General features: G+C 40.8%; 1 protein-coding gene across 1 annotated transcript in view; it reads right to left on the bottom strand.

Annotated features, from left to right (window-relative positions):
• The window catches only part of LOC128618719 (neogenin), a 132689-nt gene continuing 112689 nt past the window's right edge, over positions 1–20000 (bottom strand). Inside the window, exons 10-29 of the mRNA XM_053642518.1 lie at positions 18894–19042; positions 18637–18775; positions 17511–17560; positions 16261–16402; positions 15912–16022; positions 13281–13475; positions 12984–13079; positions 10872–11107; positions 9164–9302; positions 7842–7949; positions 7525–7719; positions 7280–7312; positions 7113–7175; positions 6871–7009; positions 6536–6759; positions 4611–4703; positions 4226–4390; positions 1953–2186; positions 1717–1834; positions 1–632 (exon numbers count right to left, since the gene is read on the bottom strand). Of these exons, the coding sequence (XP_053498493.1) occupies positions 557–632; positions 1717–1834; positions 1953–2186; positions 4226–4390; positions 4611–4703; positions 6536–6759; positions 6871–7009; positions 7113–7175; positions 7280–7312; positions 7525–7719; positions 7842–7949; positions 9164–9302; positions 10872–11107; positions 12984–13079; positions 13281–13475; positions 15912–16022; positions 16261–16402; positions 17511–17560; positions 18637–18775; positions 18894–19042 (2705 nt within the window). The 3' untranslated portion in view covers positions 1–556. The remainder of the gene's footprint in view (positions 633–1716; positions 1835–1952; positions 2187–4225; positions 4391–4610; positions 4704–6535; positions 6760–6870; positions 7010–7112; positions 7176–7279; positions 7313–7524; positions 7720–7841; positions 7950–9163; positions 9303–10871; positions 11108–12983; positions 13080–13280; positions 13476–15911; positions 16023–16260; positions 16403–17510; positions 17561–18636; positions 18776–18893; positions 19043–20000) is intronic.

Below are 20000 nucleotides of genomic sequence, written 5' to 3'. Positions count from 1 at the left end.
TCTCTCTCTCTCTCTCTAATTCAAGGAACATATTTATTCTTCAGTGTAGAGTTTTAAACAATACAGCCATTTTAAACCGAAGGCAACGTCCATGCTCGTATGAACAAACACTCGCTACCTTTCACGTGTAGGGGGAAATGTAAACGGCGTGGCGACTTGAAATGGAGTCCATAAAAATCCACACCTTTCAAATGGCGTGTACAGATTTACAAATGAGCACGTAAAATGTAAAGAACAAAAATAATATATGCATACTGTATACACAGAAACAAAACACCAAAATACCGACATGGAGTCGTGAAACTACAACATTAAAAACGTCCGGTTTACTCAGAGTACTCGCTTTCGATTGGTGAAACCTCTGCGACTGTTCACCTCACCTCAGCTGCTCATCCAGAGAAATGCAGAACCAAAATATCCGAAGCACGTCCTCTTGCCGGTTGCTTTGAAAATAACGTCTGGCTGGTTCCTTTAATAAAAAAAAAAAAAAAAAAAAAAACCCTCGAGGCTTTTCTCAGAGTTTACGGTCGGCCGCTGTGGATGGGGGTTAACGAGTTCAGGCCGTCGTGATGGCGTTCAGGTCTTTCATCAAGCCCTCCAGATGTGCCATCTCCTCTGACAGCTCATCTGTCCTGTAGGCCTTAGAGAGAGGCATGCAGGGGAGCGTCGGGGTTAGAGTTATGGCCACAGCGAAGGATGCAGCGTGAGAGGAAAAGAGGAAGCGAGACACACGGAGGACGTAATAAAGGATGATGGAGGTAGATGCAAGAGCAGGTAGAGAGGACGCAAATGGAAAAAGGGAGACATGTATCAGTGGAACTGAGGTGAAAGATAAAACACACACACACACACACACACACACACATAGATATATGTTTTGACAAAGCAGTGAGTGTTGATGGGATGGAATTTGATATTAAAACATGAAAATGCCATTTTGTTTGGTTATTCGTTATTTATACAAATTTAGTATGGGTTTAGTGAGTAAACAGTTTGAATTAAGCCAAGCAGCAAATCCATGTAAAAAGAAACGAGGGCAAAAAAAAAAATAAAATAAAATAAAAACGTTTAGAAATATTTTCAGCATTTAAAGAACAGTAAAGTGATTTTTGTAAGGGACACACATTTGTTCTGCACGGCGTGGAGGCAAAGACGTGCTTGCCTCCGCGGAGTGCGTTAAAACCGTGTAACGCACGCCTAGCCGTGGATTATCCCGCGGATTATCCCGTGTATACCGTGGTGAATTCGCCAGCGCTGACAAGGTAAAGCGGTCCTTTATGTTCGCAGCGCAAAATCTGACTGAAAAGATAACAACAGCGGTTCATATTCGTCTGTTATTTCATATACGGGTCGTTAGATCTAGAATCCGCCCGCTCTAAATCATACACGGAGATAAAGTAGTGCGATAAGATTACATTTATTTGAATTAATTATATTAAATAGTTATTAGAGAGAGAGACAGAGAGAGATTGTGCATGTGAGAATTACCCGAGTCTGTGCCGCATCTCTACTAATAATGAAGCTGTGAGTTTAACTGTATGTTACTATGGTTACAGTTGTTTATAGAACGGTGATTAAACTGACCGGAACTAAATGAGGTATATGCGGTTTTAAGGCGCACCTTCCATCCAATCAGAATCGAGCATTCGGACAGACCGTGGTATAACTCACTGGAGGAAGTGAGTGCCTGTGGAGGAGAATATTGCACTTACAGACTCTTTCTGTGGCAGCATCTTGCTGGTTTCTGATTGGTCAGGAGCACTGGGAACAGTGACGGCCACAGGGGCACGAGCTCTGCTCAGGGTGCCGATACATGCCGTCTTCGCACCGGGAACTGAAACAGACAGGCAGAATAAAAGAAGATTGTGATGGCACATGGCCTGAGGTGCAGGTATCAGCTGGTGATGAGATCAGTGTCTGTAGCTATCCTCAATGTGTACGTGTGGGCAGACCTGGTGGGGGCATGAGCACGGTGCAGGGCAGGGCAGAGCTGGGTGTGCTGTGAGTTGACACAGTGACAGTGGGCACGGTGAAGCTCTTCATGGGGTGTGTGGGGTGGACGTGGGCTGTGGGAGGTTTATAGCAGTGCGGCTCGTCCTCTTTAATCAGCACCTCTGTGTGTTGCAGGTCAGCTGTGCTGGGGGCGACTGGCAGCTCGGGGGCAGGCGGCTGACTCCTTACAGATTCTAAACACACAGGGGCGATTTACAGTACAGTACACTGACTGGTCCTGATGCATGTTGTTAGGGTGAGTGTGAGCAACAAAATGTACCATACAGGGCGTCCTAAAAGTCTCCATACAGTGAGGAAGTTAACACTTTTTAGCAAAACATCCTCCAAAATTTTTTATATATATATATTATAAATATATTTTATATATATACACACACGCTACCGGTCAAAAGTTTGTGGACACCCGACCGAAATGTTTCTCATGATCTTAAAAAGCTTTTGATCTGAAGGTGTGTGATTAAATGTTTTAAATCGGTGTTGTAGACAAAAATATAATCGTACCGACATGTTCATTTCTTTCATTAGAAAACTATCATTTTATTTACAGAAAATATTTTTTTAAATGGACGACTCCGGAGTGAAATAAGCCGATAAGAGTCCGGCGTCGGTGTGAACTCCTTTAATACTGTTTAAAAAGCATCTCAGGGGAAATTCCTCAAGAAATCGGGTGAGAAAACGCCAAGAATACGTTTCTGGAAATTCTACTCGAAAAGGGCGTCTACTTTAAAGATGATAAAATACTAAATTATTCTGATTTATTTTGTATTTTTTATCACAATATATTTCCCATAGTTCCATTTGTGTTCCTCCAGAGTTTTGATGACTTTATTATTATTCTACAATGTGGGGGAAAAAATAAAAATTAAGAATGTGTGTGTCTAAACTGTTGACTGGTATATATTATATATATATATATATATATATATATATATATATATATATATATATATAGTTTCAGATAACCTTTAAGAACACCTTTGAGAAAAGAAGAATGTATTTTGATCATTCTCACGGCTGGATCTGGAAGCTGTCGCAAGGTTGCGATGGACTTTAACAGGAAACGTGGCGAGCGCGTCACACATGACGCGACACTGCTGCCGCAACTACATTTTACTAAAAAGTACTTTGCTAAAATTTTCCCTATTTATGGAGACTTTTGGGACACCCTGTAGAATTATGGAACTACTTTCTAAAACTAGTGAGTATGTGAACAGATCACAGTGGAGAAACAGTTTAAACACGGAAACCATCGGCTGACCAAAAAAGCCTTTTCATTCATTATTATATTATATATACATATACACACACACACACACACACACACACACAGGTATTGATACCAATTACAAACCAGCGTCACACTGGCAGTTTAATTTATCAGAAAGGGGTCTACGCTAGAACCCTTTTAAGTAGCTCAGAACTCTTAACTATGTAACTACACAGTCCCCTCCGAAAGGCCAATTCGTTTGTTTGTACTGTAGACCAAACACATTTCAGTTTGAGATCTAAAGATGGATATGAGACGAGAGTTTATAATTTCAGCTTTCATTTAATAGTATTTACATCTAGACATGTTAAACAACATAAAACCTTTTGTATCAGACCACACAATTTTTTGGTGAGCAAAAGTATAGGAACAGATAAGTTTTAAAGTAAATAACACTTAATATTTGGTTGCGTACCCCCAAACACCCCCCCCCCCATTTCTTTTTCAGGACATTCCAAATTGTTGTATTGGCTATGTATATGCCCTATGCCCATTGGCTCTGATAGATCTTCCCTCTTTTCTCAGCTTCAAAATGGCTTGATTTTCTCTCATATACAACTCTTTGGTCTCTGGTTTATCCTTTTGAAACAACAAATGAACCTAGGGCTCAAACCAAGAGTAGACCTTTAGAGCTATTCATTCTTTAAGCAATCAATTTAACAGGACACACCTGAGCAGCAAGAAACACCTATCAGTCACATATTGCAACGTTTTTATCACCTGAAAACATGGGTGCGTTCAAACACAAGGTGCCATGTTCCGAGTTGTTTAACACGTCTAGAAACAAAAGCTGATCTGTCAGCTCATTCGTTCGTCTTTTGATCTCAAACCCAAATGTCTTCAATGTATAAGCGAAAACAATAGAATTGGCCTTGCTGTTGTAGTACTTTTGGAGGGTATGTACCTGCGAATTCCTCTTACACGACCTCAACACACGTGTCTCACCTGAAGAAGAAGGTCTGTCTAAATAAGGGCCAGAGGAAGAGGGCGTAGCAGGAGCTCTCAGGCTGATCTGGTGATGGAGGTAACCACGCGGTGGAGGGTGATAGTGATGATGGTGGTGATGATGAAGGTGGTCAAGAGAGTGGATGGGATGTGCGCTAATGACAGCTGAGAATGTGCAAGGCAAATGATGCGTGTCAACAAACACAAGTAAACACAAGCTGGAACATGCAATGAGAAACTTCACACACTGGTTAGATGAAAGAAAAATCAATGACTGACTTTCCCAAAACATCCTTGAAATGCAAAGGGCGAGCTCTCGCAGCAGCACTGGACCTTCAGTTTATTCAGTTCAGGTTTGTAATAGAAGAGATTTCTCTGAGCTTACGTTGTGGAGGCTGTGAGTCGAAGGGCATCATTATTTTGGGTCTCATTCCCCTTCTTCCTGCTAGTGTAGACACGCTTTCCTCGACCTCATGACCTGTAAACACACCGACAAAGCACTGCTCATACACAACCTCCACAAATAAACAATTTATACCTAGGAACTTGACATGCACGATTAATTAATAATATCCTAACGTTCTTCTTCAGGGTGGCAAGCTTTCATACATACAGTAACTTTCGAAACTACTGGAACGTCAAGGCTGATTCATTTGTTTTTGCTGTAGACTGAAAACATTTGGATTTGAGATAAAAAGATGAACATGAGAAGAGAGTTCAATGATCATTTCAGCTTTTATTTCCTGGTATTTATATGTAGATGTGTTAACATAGAACATAGCACAGTTTGTATCAGACCACCCAATTTTTAGACAAGCAAAAATACTAGAGCATGTGACTGATAGGTTTCTTGTTACCCAGGTGTGTCCTGTTAGATTTAGACAATAAATAGTTTTGAAAATCTACTATTGGTTTTAGCCTTCAGTTTCATGTGTGAAGACATCACATTTTTTGTTAAAAAGGATAAACCAACATGAAGATCAGAGAGTTGCCTATGGGAGAAAAGCAAGCCATTTTGTAGCTGAGAAAAGAGGGAAAATCAATCAGAGGCGTTGCAGAGACACTGAGCACAGCCAATACAATAATTTGGAATGTCCTGATAAAGAAAGAAACCACTGGTGTACTGAACAACAGACACCGAATGGGTCGACCAAGGAAAACAACACCACCTGATGACAGAAACATTGTGAGAGCTGTGGAGAAAAACCCAAAAACAACAGTCAGTGACATCACCAACAACCTCCACAGGGCAGGGGTGAAGTTATCACAATCCAGAAGAGCAGAGATATAGAGGCCAAACCACTCATCAGCAGTAAGAATCAGAAAGCCAGACCTTAATCCAATTGAGCAGCAACTGAAAGAGTCTGTGGTAAAAGCCTGGAAAAGCATCTCAAAAAAAGAAACCAACAATTTTGGTCAAAGAGTCGCAGGCTTGATGTAGTTATTCCAAGCAAAGGATATGCAACCAAATACTAAGTGTTATTTATTTTAAGATTCATCTGTCCCTATACTTTTCCTCGCCTTAAAATGTTGTGGTCTAATACGAAAGGTTCTACGTTTTATGTTGTTTACCACGTCGCTGTAAATACCAGGGAATAAAAGCTGAAATCCTAAACTCTCGTTTCATATCCATCTTTTGATCTCAAACCCAAATGTCTTTGGTGTACCTATAGCACAATCAAATGAATCGGCCTCGCCGTTCCAGTAGTCTCAGAGGGGACTGTAGTGAAGCGTTGACAGGGTTGAATCCGTCTCCATCAAGTCTAGCTCTTTTTATTACTAACGTATACAAAATGTCCCACCCACTTGTATTCTATCGTCTCACACCACTGAGGCTCGCTAATTCACAGGTCGGAGTGAAGCGAAACGTAATCGCTACCGGAAACAAACGTGTCTTTCATGTCCCGTTGACTTTCACCTTTAGTAACTTGGGTGTTCTCAACCAGGAGAATTTTTTTTCCCCCACATTCAGTCTGCTTTAGCTGAAAAACGAGGGACGCGTATTTCTCTGACGAGGGTTAGAAATGAAACTGTAGATGTTGGCACCTCTGCCAGCGTGATCTGAAACAGCTATGTAGTTCAGGTACACTACATCAGTAGTAATTTGCAGGTCTGCCACAATTGTGAAGAGCTAAGATTGATCTTCAGAGACACACAGTTCAGTTCATTTTAAAACCATTCATGGGGAAGAAGTTTCTCTAACCCTAACCAACGAGCTCAGTGCTTAGTTAGTACTTTACATAACATGCCATTTAGAGCAAGATGAACTGTGTAAGCATTTACAGCATTATAATATATAGTACGCGATACCTCGGTACGTGTTTGGTCTTTGGTGTGCAGCCTCGCCACTGGACGCCTCGTGTGTGCTGCGGGGGATGGGTGTCTCCGTCATCACCACGTTGGGCTCAGGTGATTTGTCGATAGATTTCATCTCCAGCCGCTCGTGATGGATCCACAAGTCCGGAGGTTTCAGGTCTTTAGAGGTGCTTTTATACTTGTGAGAGGCATTACTGGACTTACTGGCAGCTCGCTTCCTACAGAGGAGCAGGAAACAGCCGATCATAGAATTATTTACATAACGTTTACACAGAAGTATACTGTATATCTCACGACTATGTGTGGAGAAGAGGGGTGTAAATGCTTACTTTTTCTGATGGGAGTTGGAGTGGCGTGTACACAGGACTGCACCCACTACCACGGTGATGATGGTGAACGCTCCCACAGAAACGATGATGATGATCACCAGGATATGATTCTCCTGACTGCCTGTGATTCCTGGCTTATCTGGTGGGGGGGGTGTATGTGAATGAAAGGAAATAGTGAGTGTGTGTGTATGTGCACGAGTGTGAGCGAGAGAGAAAAGTACGTAAAAGCGTTGTATATTTACCTAAAGAGGATCCAAATCCGTGGTCCGGCAGTGGAGAACGTCCACCTGGCTTCCCCTGAAAGCCTACTGACGACAAGGTTATAGAGTTAGGAGCAAACTGTGTGTGTACATTCTTCCAAGAGCAGAAAGAAAGACAAATAGACAGACATACAAAAGAAAACAGTTACCTTGGTCACTTGACATTTTGTCGGATGGCTCAGCTGCAAGAAGAACACAAAAGCCAGAGAGAAGAGGTGAGGAAAGTGTAGTTATGACTCAGGAGAGGGTAATGCATACGGACAGACCTACGACGTCTGACATTTTTAAATCCATAACATGAATTTTCTGCCAGCGTTTTCATTTCCAATCGTCAAGAACCATTCCAGGATATTTTAATCAGCTATACGTGGCTCTCAGGTCGGTCTTATTATACCTTTGGGTGTGCGGAAGTGCACTGTATCAGAGAGAGGCCCCATGCCTTTCGAGTTGCGTGCCTGGATCTTAAAGTAATACGTGGTGTCTAGCGTGAGCTCCTGGATCTGGTGGGTCAGTCTGTTCCCCATCACTGGCTCCACAACCCAGTCATGTACCTCCGCATTCATATCCGTACTGTAGTAAATTATGTAGCCTGGAGTAAGAGGTGGAGGACGAAATCGAGATCAAAATCAAAAATCAAGAAGAGCAAATAAAATATCCTTAATACGAAAATAAGTTGGTGGTGTGTCAGTGTTAAAAGCCATGTTGAGCTACCTGTGATTTTGCCATTGGCCTCTGATGGTGGCTGCCAGTTGATGTTGACGGTGCGCGGACGACCCTCTTTACTCACCACTGTGACATCTTTAGGGGCGGATGTGGGAACTGAGGAGATAAAAATCTGTAACTCTGAGGCCTGGCTTCGTCTTCACAGGTTATTCATTATTCATGGTGATAATATTAACGGGTTTGTTTTTTTGTTTTGTTTAGTTTTTTTTTTTTACAATGAGATTGGTGTGGCAGCCTGGGAAAACCCTTTTGGTCAAATTTTGATTTGCTTTTCTACTAGTTCTGGAGTCTAGAGTTCTTCCTGAAGTAAAATATGCTTCTCTTTTGCATGTATCTCAACCAGAACCATGTATCATCTCAACCAGAACCATATATCTCAACCAGAACCATGTATCATCTCAACCAGAACCATGTATCTCAAGCAGAACCATGTATCATCTCAACCAGAACCATATATCTCAACCAGAACCATGTATCTTATCCACTTTCTGCATTAGTGAAAAGGGAGGAGATTCCAATCCAATTCCAACTTAAAGACACCTCACCTACCTCTATATTTATAACTTAATCCACCTATGCGACACAATAACGTCCAAATTTTAAACAATCATACTTTAACAATGGGGAAATGGGTGATTTTTAATTTTAATTATCTTGAATAATCCAAATTAAACTCTGACTCATCACATGAGGTCAAAATTACTTACGGCATATTTTGTCTATTCTTAAATTGATGTGGAAATAATCGCTGATTAACTCAGTCAGTTTTGTTGAATACATTTCTTGTTATAAAGGTCATTTTATTATGTAAATGTAAACATTTTAAACGTATGTGGTCATGTGTACACGGTGTGTAAGCGCTCTTCTCGGTACACGAGCATCAGGGACATTTTGACAACCAGTATCTAATTAGAAACTGAACTGATTAGAATTATGTCCATAATCCAGCAATGACTTAATCAAATTGTGAAAGGAATTGTGTGATCTTCGTAGGCAGACAGCCAAGGAGAGGTTAGTATCTCAAATTAAAAACGTTTCCACAGTGTTTTGGTGAAACACATTTCATTACTGGCAGAAATCTTACTTTTTTTTTTTTTTTTTACAGTTTATTTTTGGCTGTTTTCCAGAATTTAGTTGCTGTGACATACGGCAGATTTCCCCAGACCTCCACACACTTTTGGAGAGACATTTAGAGGGAAAAATCACTTGATTTGTATAAATGTATGCTGTCTGTGATAAACAGAGTGAGCGAGACTCTATCCGGCAGGTTGCTATTCGACAGATGCGCGAGTCCGAGCTGAAGTTCTTACGGGTCTCCAAGGTGGTGCCATGAGCAGTCATACTCCACGTGCTGCTGCGCCGACCCTTGGTCACCATGACTGAGAACTCGTACAGTGTGTTGGGCTTCAGGGTCGTGACTGTGTATGTTAGAGTGGTGGTGTTTGCAACCTGTACACACAACCAGAATACACGATAAGCAAACAAGATCCTAGGTTATTATATTAAGACATACACTGCAAAAAAGCAATTTCAAGAAAGTAAAAAAAAAATAATAATCTAGTCAAGCATTTTTAGCATGAGAAAAGTAATCTCATATTAAGAAAATATATCTAACTTTGGTTTAATAAGATATTCCAGCAAACATTAAGCTAAATTTAACCAGTGACACGCTATAACAATGGTTTGCATAATATTCCAGTAGAGGAACAAGATGATCTCCCTTATTTTAAGACTGGGTAAGACCAATTCAATGAAGCAGCTTTGTGTCATGATTATGCTGAAATCCACACATTACCCATCAGCCCCAGCATGTCACGTGACCATGTCACATGTCCTACTGATCACTCACACCTGTTCTGTGTTACCCCCTAATAAGCATCCCTATAGAAGTTCTAGTTTTTCAGCATCTAATTGTCAAGCTTTAGTTGTTGTCATGTGTCTTACAGTCGCTCTCATAGTCCACATGTTTTTACCTTGTGTCCACTGTTAAGTTTATGTCCATTGTTTCATGTTTTCACAGTTTTGGTTGTTTGTTTTGCACTTTCACAAACTATTCAGTAAAAATCTGCACTTGCACCTGTTGCCTTCTATAATCTGTGTCAATAAAAATGCTAAAAATAATACTTCTGGTGCCTTAATTTAATACAAACTTATTATTATTATTATTATTATTATTATTCTGTTTGAAGAAATTGTCTTATTGTATTTTTTTTCCCTTCTAATTATGAATCTTAGATTAAGTGATAAATTCTCATTCAGCTCAATCAAGAGACCAAAATACTCATTTTAAGTACGTCTGTCTTGAATAACTGAGTTTTCATTGCTTGTAATAAGCACGACTCGCTAAAATGTTGGCATTTGTGTCTAGTTTTAAGATCCTAAGATTTTAGTGACTCGATATTTATGCTATTTTCAAGAATTCTTACAAAGTCAGTTTTGCCTACCCCACTGGCAGATTTTGTTTGCTTGATTTTAGTACACTTTATCTAGATTGAAGCGTGTCTAGCTTGCTTCAAGAAAGGCATTTTTTTCAGTGTAGTAAAATGTCGAAACCTATTTAGGCAAGCCCCAGACTTGCCAAGCTGCCACTGTTGGGCCCTTGAGCAAGGCCCTTAACCCTCTCTGCTCCAGGGGCGCTGTATCATGGCTGACCCTGTGATCTGACCCCAACTTCCTGACATGCTGGGGTATGCGAAGAAAAGAATTTCACTGTGCATATGTATATGTGACTAATAAAGGCTTCTTCTTCTTCTTCTTATCTAACATGTTCACTATCATGACTGTATTCAAATACACAGCTCAATGTTTTTATGATTTAAATGCAATTTGAAGACTTGCCCACTTGGAGGCACTGTAAGCCTTGGAAAAATAAAACTGGTGGAAAGTGGTGCCCTTATGAGTAAGTACAACAAATTTATGATTTCAATGGCTTTCACATAAGAGTTTTATTGATTTTTATACACCACTGCCAATAACCACAATAAAGTTTTCCTTTCCTGTGTGTCTGTATTGTAGTACCTTAAATTTGGTATTGGCTGGTATGTTGGTCTTCCAGCGAACTGTGTAATATCTGGAGTCGGTGATCTTCTGGTTCTTGGACAGCGAGTTATCAGCCCAGGAGACTTTGATGGCATCGTGGCTGATGACGGAGGCCTGCACGCCCACTGGGGGAAGCATGGGGGAAGGCTCGGGCGCTGGGGTGTGAGGGGTATGATGATACATTTTAAATAAATCAATATCTGGCTCTATGGGACCTGGCAGCAGCAAACATGGTATTCAAGCGCAAAAAAAAATACCAAAACAAAAAAACACCATGAAACAAGCAATGGATTATAAAAAAGCATCAGCAACATAATGATGGAAGAAGCAGGAGGGTAGCAGGGTGGGATGTAAATGGGGTGGGGATGAATGTAACGTCAGGAGGGCAAAGAGAAAAAGAGAGATCGTGTTAGAGCCGGAACACCAATCCTCACAAGTGAAAATGTTTCAAACAGCACTACAACATTTAACAGCAAATGCAAGTATCTCACAGTCTACACCTTCACATGTAATGCTCTGTACTTTATGGTACTGTATATTGAGTGAGGACAAATGATCACAAAAGGACTCCATGTGTATTTCTGGTTAAGATCCTATCAGGTGGACCAGATGCACAAATGCTATAAACATTTAAAACTGAGCTTGTCTGCCAACTAGCTGTTTATTTCTAGGTCAGGGTTAGCTGATGTTCTATGCTCTCACATCTGTCCCTAAAGACTTTCCAAACTTTTGAGGTGAGCTTGACAGGTCAGCGGGGTTCCTGCAAGAGCGCTCTCTCTCTTCCTGCCTATTTGGTGCTCTTCTCTAGATCAACTGCGAGAGAGAGATGTCACGAGAGTACTGGGAAAGGAGAAGAATTGCCTTCCTACAGATACGCACACTTCAAACCAACTGACATATGGGGAATTGCTACAGTTCCAAAGCTATAGACAGATTCCCGAGCGGCTGACGCTGCACTCACGCGGTAAAAGAAAATGAACGTTGAGAACATCTCTACTCGGGAGGAGAATCGAACTGAACTCCAAACAAAGGCTTTTGCATCCCTACAAACACGCTTTACTCGAAACCTTTACAAATGGAGGAGTTGTGGCCCTTTTTGTGTATGCGGTAAAGAGTTTAGACAGGCATTACACCGTACTGTAGATAAGAAAAAGCAATTCTGCAGAAAGGTGCAATAAATAAAATTTGTACCAAAGCTGACCCTAGCCCTGTGACAATGACTACGTTTACATGGACAGCAGTAATCTAAACATTGAGCTTATTCTGAATAAGACAATATTCTGATTAAGGTGTTTACATGAGTCTCTTTTAGAATGTTCCTGTTATGTTCCCGTTTTACATGTTATAGAACATAATTAGATTAACAGCACACGTCATTACGTCCCCGCGCCACGCCGTCCGACGTTCCCTCCAGAACTTCATGTATCGACATACAGTTCATCTTCGTTATGGTACCGTATACAGTTATGGGTGTTTCATTTTTAATTTTACGAAAGCTTCAAGTGCGGTTAATTATTTTCCATGCTATACATGCAAATAGACGACTGCTTGAAGCCGTGGGCTGCGTCCCAAACCGTGTACTTACCTACTGTATAGTAGCTGAGATACATGTATTTCTCCCACTATATAGTAGGTAAGTATGCGGTTTCTGACACAGCCGTACTCTCTTGTTTGCCGTAAAACGGTTGAGCACTGCCGTGTGTGTACGTGTCCTGTCGCAAAATGTGGTGAAAACTCCCACACGACGTTAACAGTGTGATTAAGGTGTGTACATGTCTGTAATGCGAATAAAACAGGAATACTCCACACGTCTTAATTCGATTTGTGTTTACTTCGAGTATGACTTTAGTCGAATTAAGGTAATAAAAAATCGCTGTTTATATGTTAGTTTCTTAATCAGAGTATCGTCTTAATCGGGTTAATATCGGATTATTGTTGTACATGTAAACGTACTGACTGATTTTTAGCTGAAGGTTCTACAAACAACCCGCCAAACCAACCACCTTCCTTATATTATTTTTTCGACTAATAACGAAACATTTATGGGCAAAGCCGAATTAATATCCAACAAATACTCATGAGTGTGTATACCTGATTGAGGCCTGGTGATGGCGCTCTCGTACACAGGTATTCCCTCACCCATGTTGTTGAAGGCCTTCAGCGTAATCACATAGTGTGAGCTTGGGTCTGGAGAGGCAGACACCAGGAAATAAATCACTGTCCCATAACACACACTTATCTTTCATTATTCAATTCCTCCTTCAAATTAGTCAAGCTAGTATTTTAAAGGTAGTACTTAAAAGTAATCTACAAATCTGCTTTTTTGAACAGATCATTACTGTAATTAGGAAAATTACCCATAATGAAATTTGAAAGTACGGCACTCACCCAGGTTTTCAATGCTGTAGTAGCGTTGTTTGTAGTCCACTTTAATGGTCTGTGAGTGAGGACTGCCTATACCATAGCCGATGCTGTAGCCTCTCACTACGATGTCCTGGTCTTCTGGAGGTGTCCAACTCACCACGATGCTATTCACCAGCGGACGCACATGCAGTGAACTGGGCACTCCAGGTACCTGAGACTCTGGAATATGCCGCATTAGATGTCATTAGTGCGATTATGAAGTACACTCACTTCCCAGTAGGCAACAGTCATGGGTACCACCGCACCGGAGTTGTCCCTAATTGTCCCAACGACCGCATTGACACTCGGATAAGAACACTTCAGTGCATGGTGACAAATACATATTTGTCATGGCAGAATATTCCTCCGACTATCCAGTACAAAATGAAATAAAATATTGCTCAGGAGCCGGTCTTTCTTTTCAACTGGGCTGCCGGATTCTCTGTTAAACACCTTGTGTGCTCTTCCAGGTATGTTGAAGTCACACGTCTGTTTACAACCATAAGATGAGTCTGAGAATGGTATTGTTTGTGTTCAAGAACCTATACAGGAGGCCCAGAGAGCACAGGTCACCCTTTGTCAAATGCAAGTTTCTGGAGACCTGCCAAGGGCTCTACACAATCACAGGGCAGATCACTCCACCTGGTCTACCCAAACAGCCACAAAGTCCTGATGCACCAAGAATGAATGGAACCGGTTCTGGAGAGCCATTGAGAAGAAGATGTGGAAAATCAGAGTGAGGAGATCTAGCTGTTCCTTAGCCTCCATTGTCATGGTGCAGAAGCCAGACCGCTCTCTGAGTTTCTGTATAGATTCTGTAGGCTAAAGAAGGTGCCTGAGATCTACCCCTAACTTATGCCAAGAGAGAATGAACATACTGAGCAAATGGAGAGGTTGTGGTATGTTTCCAGGTAGTGTAGGATTTTTGGATGGAGATAGCATTCCTTTCTTCTATACCAGCCTTAATTCAAATGCATCATTGTCCTATACAGGAACAAGCACAACCTTTCTCTAAACAGCCTACAGAAATCTCTCAGGCAAAAAAACGCGGAATTTTTCCCCACAGTTTTATATAGAGTACAGTGGAGAGGAAGCTGTACTTTAAAGCCAAGAAATTCTGTGTCCCAATTTCTATCGACTCTGCCGAGTGTTGTATTTTTAATGATTTTTATCTTCCCATAAGGATGACAGCTGACTTCAGTTTGGCTTAAAACATAAAGGCGGAAGGATGGAGCTGAAACATTTACAGATTATGTAAATGGGGGAAACGCTTACAAAATAATGCTCTACTGGCACTATAAATACTGCTAAAACAAACACGAAAAGCAAAAATATAACATGAATATCAGACACGTACCATCTTTTTAGGCTCCGCATAACCCGAGACGGAAAGTAGCTACGGTTAAAGCTGTCGCATTTAAGAAGTGTAGGACGTGCTACTTTGTTTACTGTTTATGCTTCGAGCAGTCATGTTTTTATGAGGTCGTAACTCATAATTCCCGATCTCCGATCAGGAACAAATTTAATAAACTGCCCCCCAACTCGGAATTGCTACTTGGAAACTTTGGGTGGTCTTCTCGACTCAGAGTTCCTCCGAGTTCAGACGTAAACCGTGTATATATATATATACACCGTGTATATATATATATATATATATAGCTATACCTGCTATATATTAGCCATTTTGAGGGGGAAAATATACATCACTCATCACAGTTAGCTGGGTAGCTAGTTGCTAACAAAAACTTTGTAGCCCGAATACAAGTAAGACTAAAATGACAAAATTCCAAGCATCGACTTCCCATTCGAGGGTTAAGGGATTTTGTTTAAGGTTCATCAGTGATAGCTTGACTGTAAACCAGTGCCCTATAACCAGTATCTCGGAAATGGTAAATGGTCTGCACTTATATACCGCTTTTATCCAAAGCGCTTTACACTGGTTCTCATTCACCCATTCACACACACACTCACACACCAGTGGTAGCAGAGCTGCCATGCAAGGCGCTAGCTTGCCATCGTGAGCAACCTGGACAACCCGCTCTACCACCTGATCCACAGCCGCCCCGAGAACCTTAACCACTCAGCCACCATGGCCTCTAACGTGGTTTTGAAAAGTTTCAAACATTATAAACTCGTGAATGCATTATAAATTATTTTATAACAATAATACATAAATAATACATATGAGGTGAAAATTTGCTGCATGAGACGTTAGTCACTATAGCGTTATTGACCCATAAACCCATGCATTTCCCTTCAACACATCCCATTTCTGATACGTAGCCTTATACAGCAGCTGATTACAGGTGAGAGTGCTGTCAGAATCAGTCAGGACAGTCAGGAGTACAACTTTATAGACTCCTGAGAGCAGGGAGAAAAGAAAGCGCTGAATTATTCAATACATCTTTCAGTATTGATGAGCTACAGTCTTCCTGCGTGCCTTTATGTGAGCTGTGTTTAATAAACTCGTACGCTCTTATATGCCAGGCAAACCAACACGTTAATCAATAACAAGAAGTTTGCACCTATATCTACTGGGAGGTAAGATGAAAGAACAGAGATATTTCTGTACATTACAGTCAGATTCTGTTTGTCAGCAGTTTTGTAAGAACTTACCATCCAAGTCGTTCTCGAAGGTCTCGGTGGGGATCCACTCGGTTGCCGGGCCGCTACCGTTCACCGTGATGGCCGAAAGCCGGAATGAATACTCGGTACCTCTTTCCAAACCTACAGCGAGACACAATCAGATCATCACAAAGCTAATCACTTATTTTAATTAGCTTTTTCTACTTTACAGTGATTTACTGTAAATGCAGTACAATTTCACTAAGCAACATTTAATCAATGTTTGATTAGAACTATCTGTTCAGTCTGAGCGAAAAAAATTTTTTTTTTTTTTTTAACCACCTCAGAAGCAATAAAACTAAACCTGAAAATACAAGTTTGTACTAGTCTTTAAACCTACCCTCAATAAGCTGAAAGAGTTGATTAGTTATAATCTCAGCTGCATCTCCTTTCCTCCCAGCTTTCCTGTAGCGGATCTTATAACCCGTCAGCTCCCCATTCTGGGTGCCAGGAGGAGGAGGCTGCCATCGTACCATAATGCTCTGTGGTACAAAATAAAGGAGAAAATAACCGAGAATAAGCGTGAAGTCATAAGAAAATGTATTTTTTTAAAAACATACAACTCACTGAGTCAAAGCATCAGTATCAGGATGATGATAATGAGTCTTTATTGATCACATATACATTATAGTACAGCACAGTGAAACTATTTTCTTCACATACCCCAGCATGTCAGGAAGTTGGGATTAGAGAGCAGGGTCAGCCATGATACAGCGCCCCTGGATCAGAGAGGGTTAAGGGCCTTGCTCAAGGGCCCAACAATGGCAGCTTGGCAGTGCTGGGGCCTGAACCCCCGACCTTCTGATCAGTAACCCAGAGCCCTATCTGTCAAGCCATCACTTCCCCTCCACATGATAAACTCCAGACACCCCCCCCCCCCCCCCCGCCTTCCCATTTTGACTGCCATGCTCTACTTGGATATATTTATTTGTTTATATAAAATAACAATACTTGTAGCTTGTCATTTCAGACACAGTCCTATACTTTTCATGTCTCCCATCTACAAGACGCACGATGCAAGACGCGGCACAGTATTCAAATGGAAATCTAGTCTATCATCCGAACCGTTCTTCAAAATGTTCTGGAAGGCTGGATATGATTATTAAAACATCTCCTCAATTACTACTAACTTCTGCTCTGCTCAGCTTCGCTTTCTAATGAGAACAGAATAATGTACTTCAGTGCGCATTTCAGGAGATACACGCTGTCTGTATCTATGTTTAGACACAAAGAAATTGAAGCAAATATTATAGCTGCCTTGAGGTCGCCTAAAGACGCTGATGCACATTAACGAGTGAGCTTAGCTTAGTTTTCTTAGTGGGAGGAAATCAATGAGCGCCCAGATTGGTGTAAAGAGTCTGACAACTGACTGCACTGCAAAGATGAGATGCTCCACTAGACCATCTCAATATATCAGACAGAGCTAGAACAAGCTAAAGCCAACTCTACTGTTATAAGACAAGAAAAAAATTTTTATATATATATATATATATATGTATATATATATATATATATATATATATATATATATATATATATATTTTTTTTTTTTTAAATTTCTCAGTTCATTACACACAAAGTGGCACTTACCCTCGAGTTCTGGACTTCGAGAGAGATATTCTGAGGTGCAGCTCCTGGTACTGCAACAACCAATAACATTGTTAGTTTTCCAGTACTCTAGCCAATAATAAACCATAATCATCATTGCATGACTGCTTACAATGGTGCTTGAAAGTTTCTATATTTCTGCATAAATGTGACCTAAAACATCATAAGATTTTCACGCAAGTCCTAAAAGTAGATAAAGAGATCCCAATTAAGCAAATGAGACAAATATTCTACTTGGTCGTTTATTTTTTGAGGAAAATGCTCCAATATTACATATGAGTGAGTGGCAAAAGTATGCGAACCTCTAGGGTTAGCAGTTAATATGAAGGTGACATTAAAGTCAGGTGTTTTCAATCGATGGGATGACGATCATCATATTCATGAAGAAATACGTTCAAGCACCACTGTATCTCCACAGGATGTTATCTGTGTTTTTCAAAAACATTTGATTTGGATTATTTGGGTTTATATTCCATTGTGTGTGTGATTATTTTTAGATTAAGCTCAAGCAATATGTTGCCTGTTGAGATATAAACATGCACTGCCGGAGTGAAATCACTGCCCCTGGGTATGTTTTCGGTATAAGCGGAAAAAAACAACAACAACAAAAAAAACGTGTGAAACCAAGAGTCGGTGTGTGTGTGCGCTTATAAAGGATTTCTTCATTCACTCTCTAATTTTATATTCTCAGACACCCTATCCCCCCGACCCCACCATTCCTTTCGCAGCTGTACTACACCACCTGCCACACTCTCCCTGTCTTCCCTGAGGTCCTGTAGTGACAGCACTCATCTCCCTCTTCAACCCGGAGGAATAAATAGCTCAGTGATCAGTAAGCAACACGTTGAACCGGAGTTATGTGTTTTGCGAAATTAGCCTACTCAAATGAAATTCTTATTACGGATGGGGGGAAAAAAAAAAAAAACATTTGCGTGTAAATGCCAAGGTTGATCGTTTTGAGTATAATACTGAATGATAGACTAACATAGAATAACAACTACTGTAAATTCAAGATATATTCAAGGTAAGAGAGTTCATGAGTGCAAGACTATGTGCATTATTACATTATTAAATCACTTATCATGAGCAAACAATGAAATTAAGATACCATCAGAAAGGGTCTGGACGCTCAGGTCGTCAGTAGACACTCCAGGTCCGTGCTTGTTGTAAGCCACGACTCTGAAACTGTATTCTGTGAACTTCTTCAGTCCTGTCATTGTGTAAGACAAACCTACAACATCTATGTCCTGAGAGAGAAGAAAGTAGAGAAGCTTTATGAACAAAACAAAACAAAAAAAACCAACCCACATACACACAGACGGTCTTGTTACATCACTTTCTTCAGCCTTGGTTTCTTGGTCTCACCTGTTCCACGTCCTTTCCTTTCTCACTGTAGTAAAGTTTGTAGGTCTGGATTTCTCCGTTCCCCATGAGTGGTCTCTCCCAGGTCAACGTGACTGTACTGGATGTAATGGACACAGCCTGCAGGTTGGGAGCAGGTCCTGGTACCTGCACTGGAAACCCCAAATAAAAGAGCGTGCTTTTCAGAAATCTAGGGCTCCGAATATGCAGAAAATTATAACCATGATCCTATATTTTCGGAGCATCTTGGAGTTCTGACAAAAGGCTTCATTATATCATAAAACTACGCCTCTCATCCCGAGTGTTTGTCTCTTAAGTGAATTTGACAATCCTGAGCTAGCTTCAGATTTATTACAGGAACACAGAGAACATCTTCAAAGTGCATCTTCAACTTTTAACTTGCTACAGTTTGACTTTCGCCTTTCATCGCTTTTGCTTGGTTTCTCCTCTATACTGAAATATATAACAGGGTACTGAGGAAAAGCAGTGACATGTACTCCCACTGCAACAGGCTTCTTTGAATAACAGGCTTGCATGGAAAGAGATATAAAATCTACAGCCACTGATGTATACCTCACAGATTTCCGCTCCTGATCACTGCGGAAAGGGTGTGTTTAATTGAGTAGCTAAGGCAATGATACAATTGTGTACTCACCCAAAAAATAAAGGATCAGGTCTATTAATAACACACATGGATTAAACAGATAATTGAGTATAAAATGAACTTATTATTAACTTATTAATTAACATATTAACTGAAACATTAAAGCTTATGGTAATGTATCCTCGTGAAATTACGATGAGAAGGATGACTGGCCGTTCGCCATAAAGATTACAAGCAGAGCTCGTGCAAATCCAGTAACAGTAACCTCATACATTTATTCATCTTCAGTAAGCGCTGTATTCTGGTCAGGGTCACAGTGGATTCGAAGCCTATCCTGGGAACGCTGAACGTGGAGTGGGAATACACCCTGGGTTGGATATCCATTGCTGGGCACCATGTATACATGGTCACAAACTCATTCACACATAGGGGCAATTTAGAGTCTCTGCATGCTTCTGGGAGGTGGGAAGACATTAGAGAACTCAGAGGAAACCTACAGGGACACG

The sequence above is a fragment of the Ictalurus furcatus genome, chromosome 14 (assembly GCF_023375685.1).
Source record: "Ictalurus furcatus strain D&B chromosome 14, Billie_1.0, whole genome shotgun sequence".
Classification (NCBI taxonomy): Eukaryota; Metazoa; Chordata; class Actinopteri; order Siluriformes; family Ictaluridae; genus Ictalurus; species Ictalurus furcatus.
Note: the sequence above shows the minus strand (reverse complement) of the source record. Positions and strands in the feature narration are given on the sequence as shown.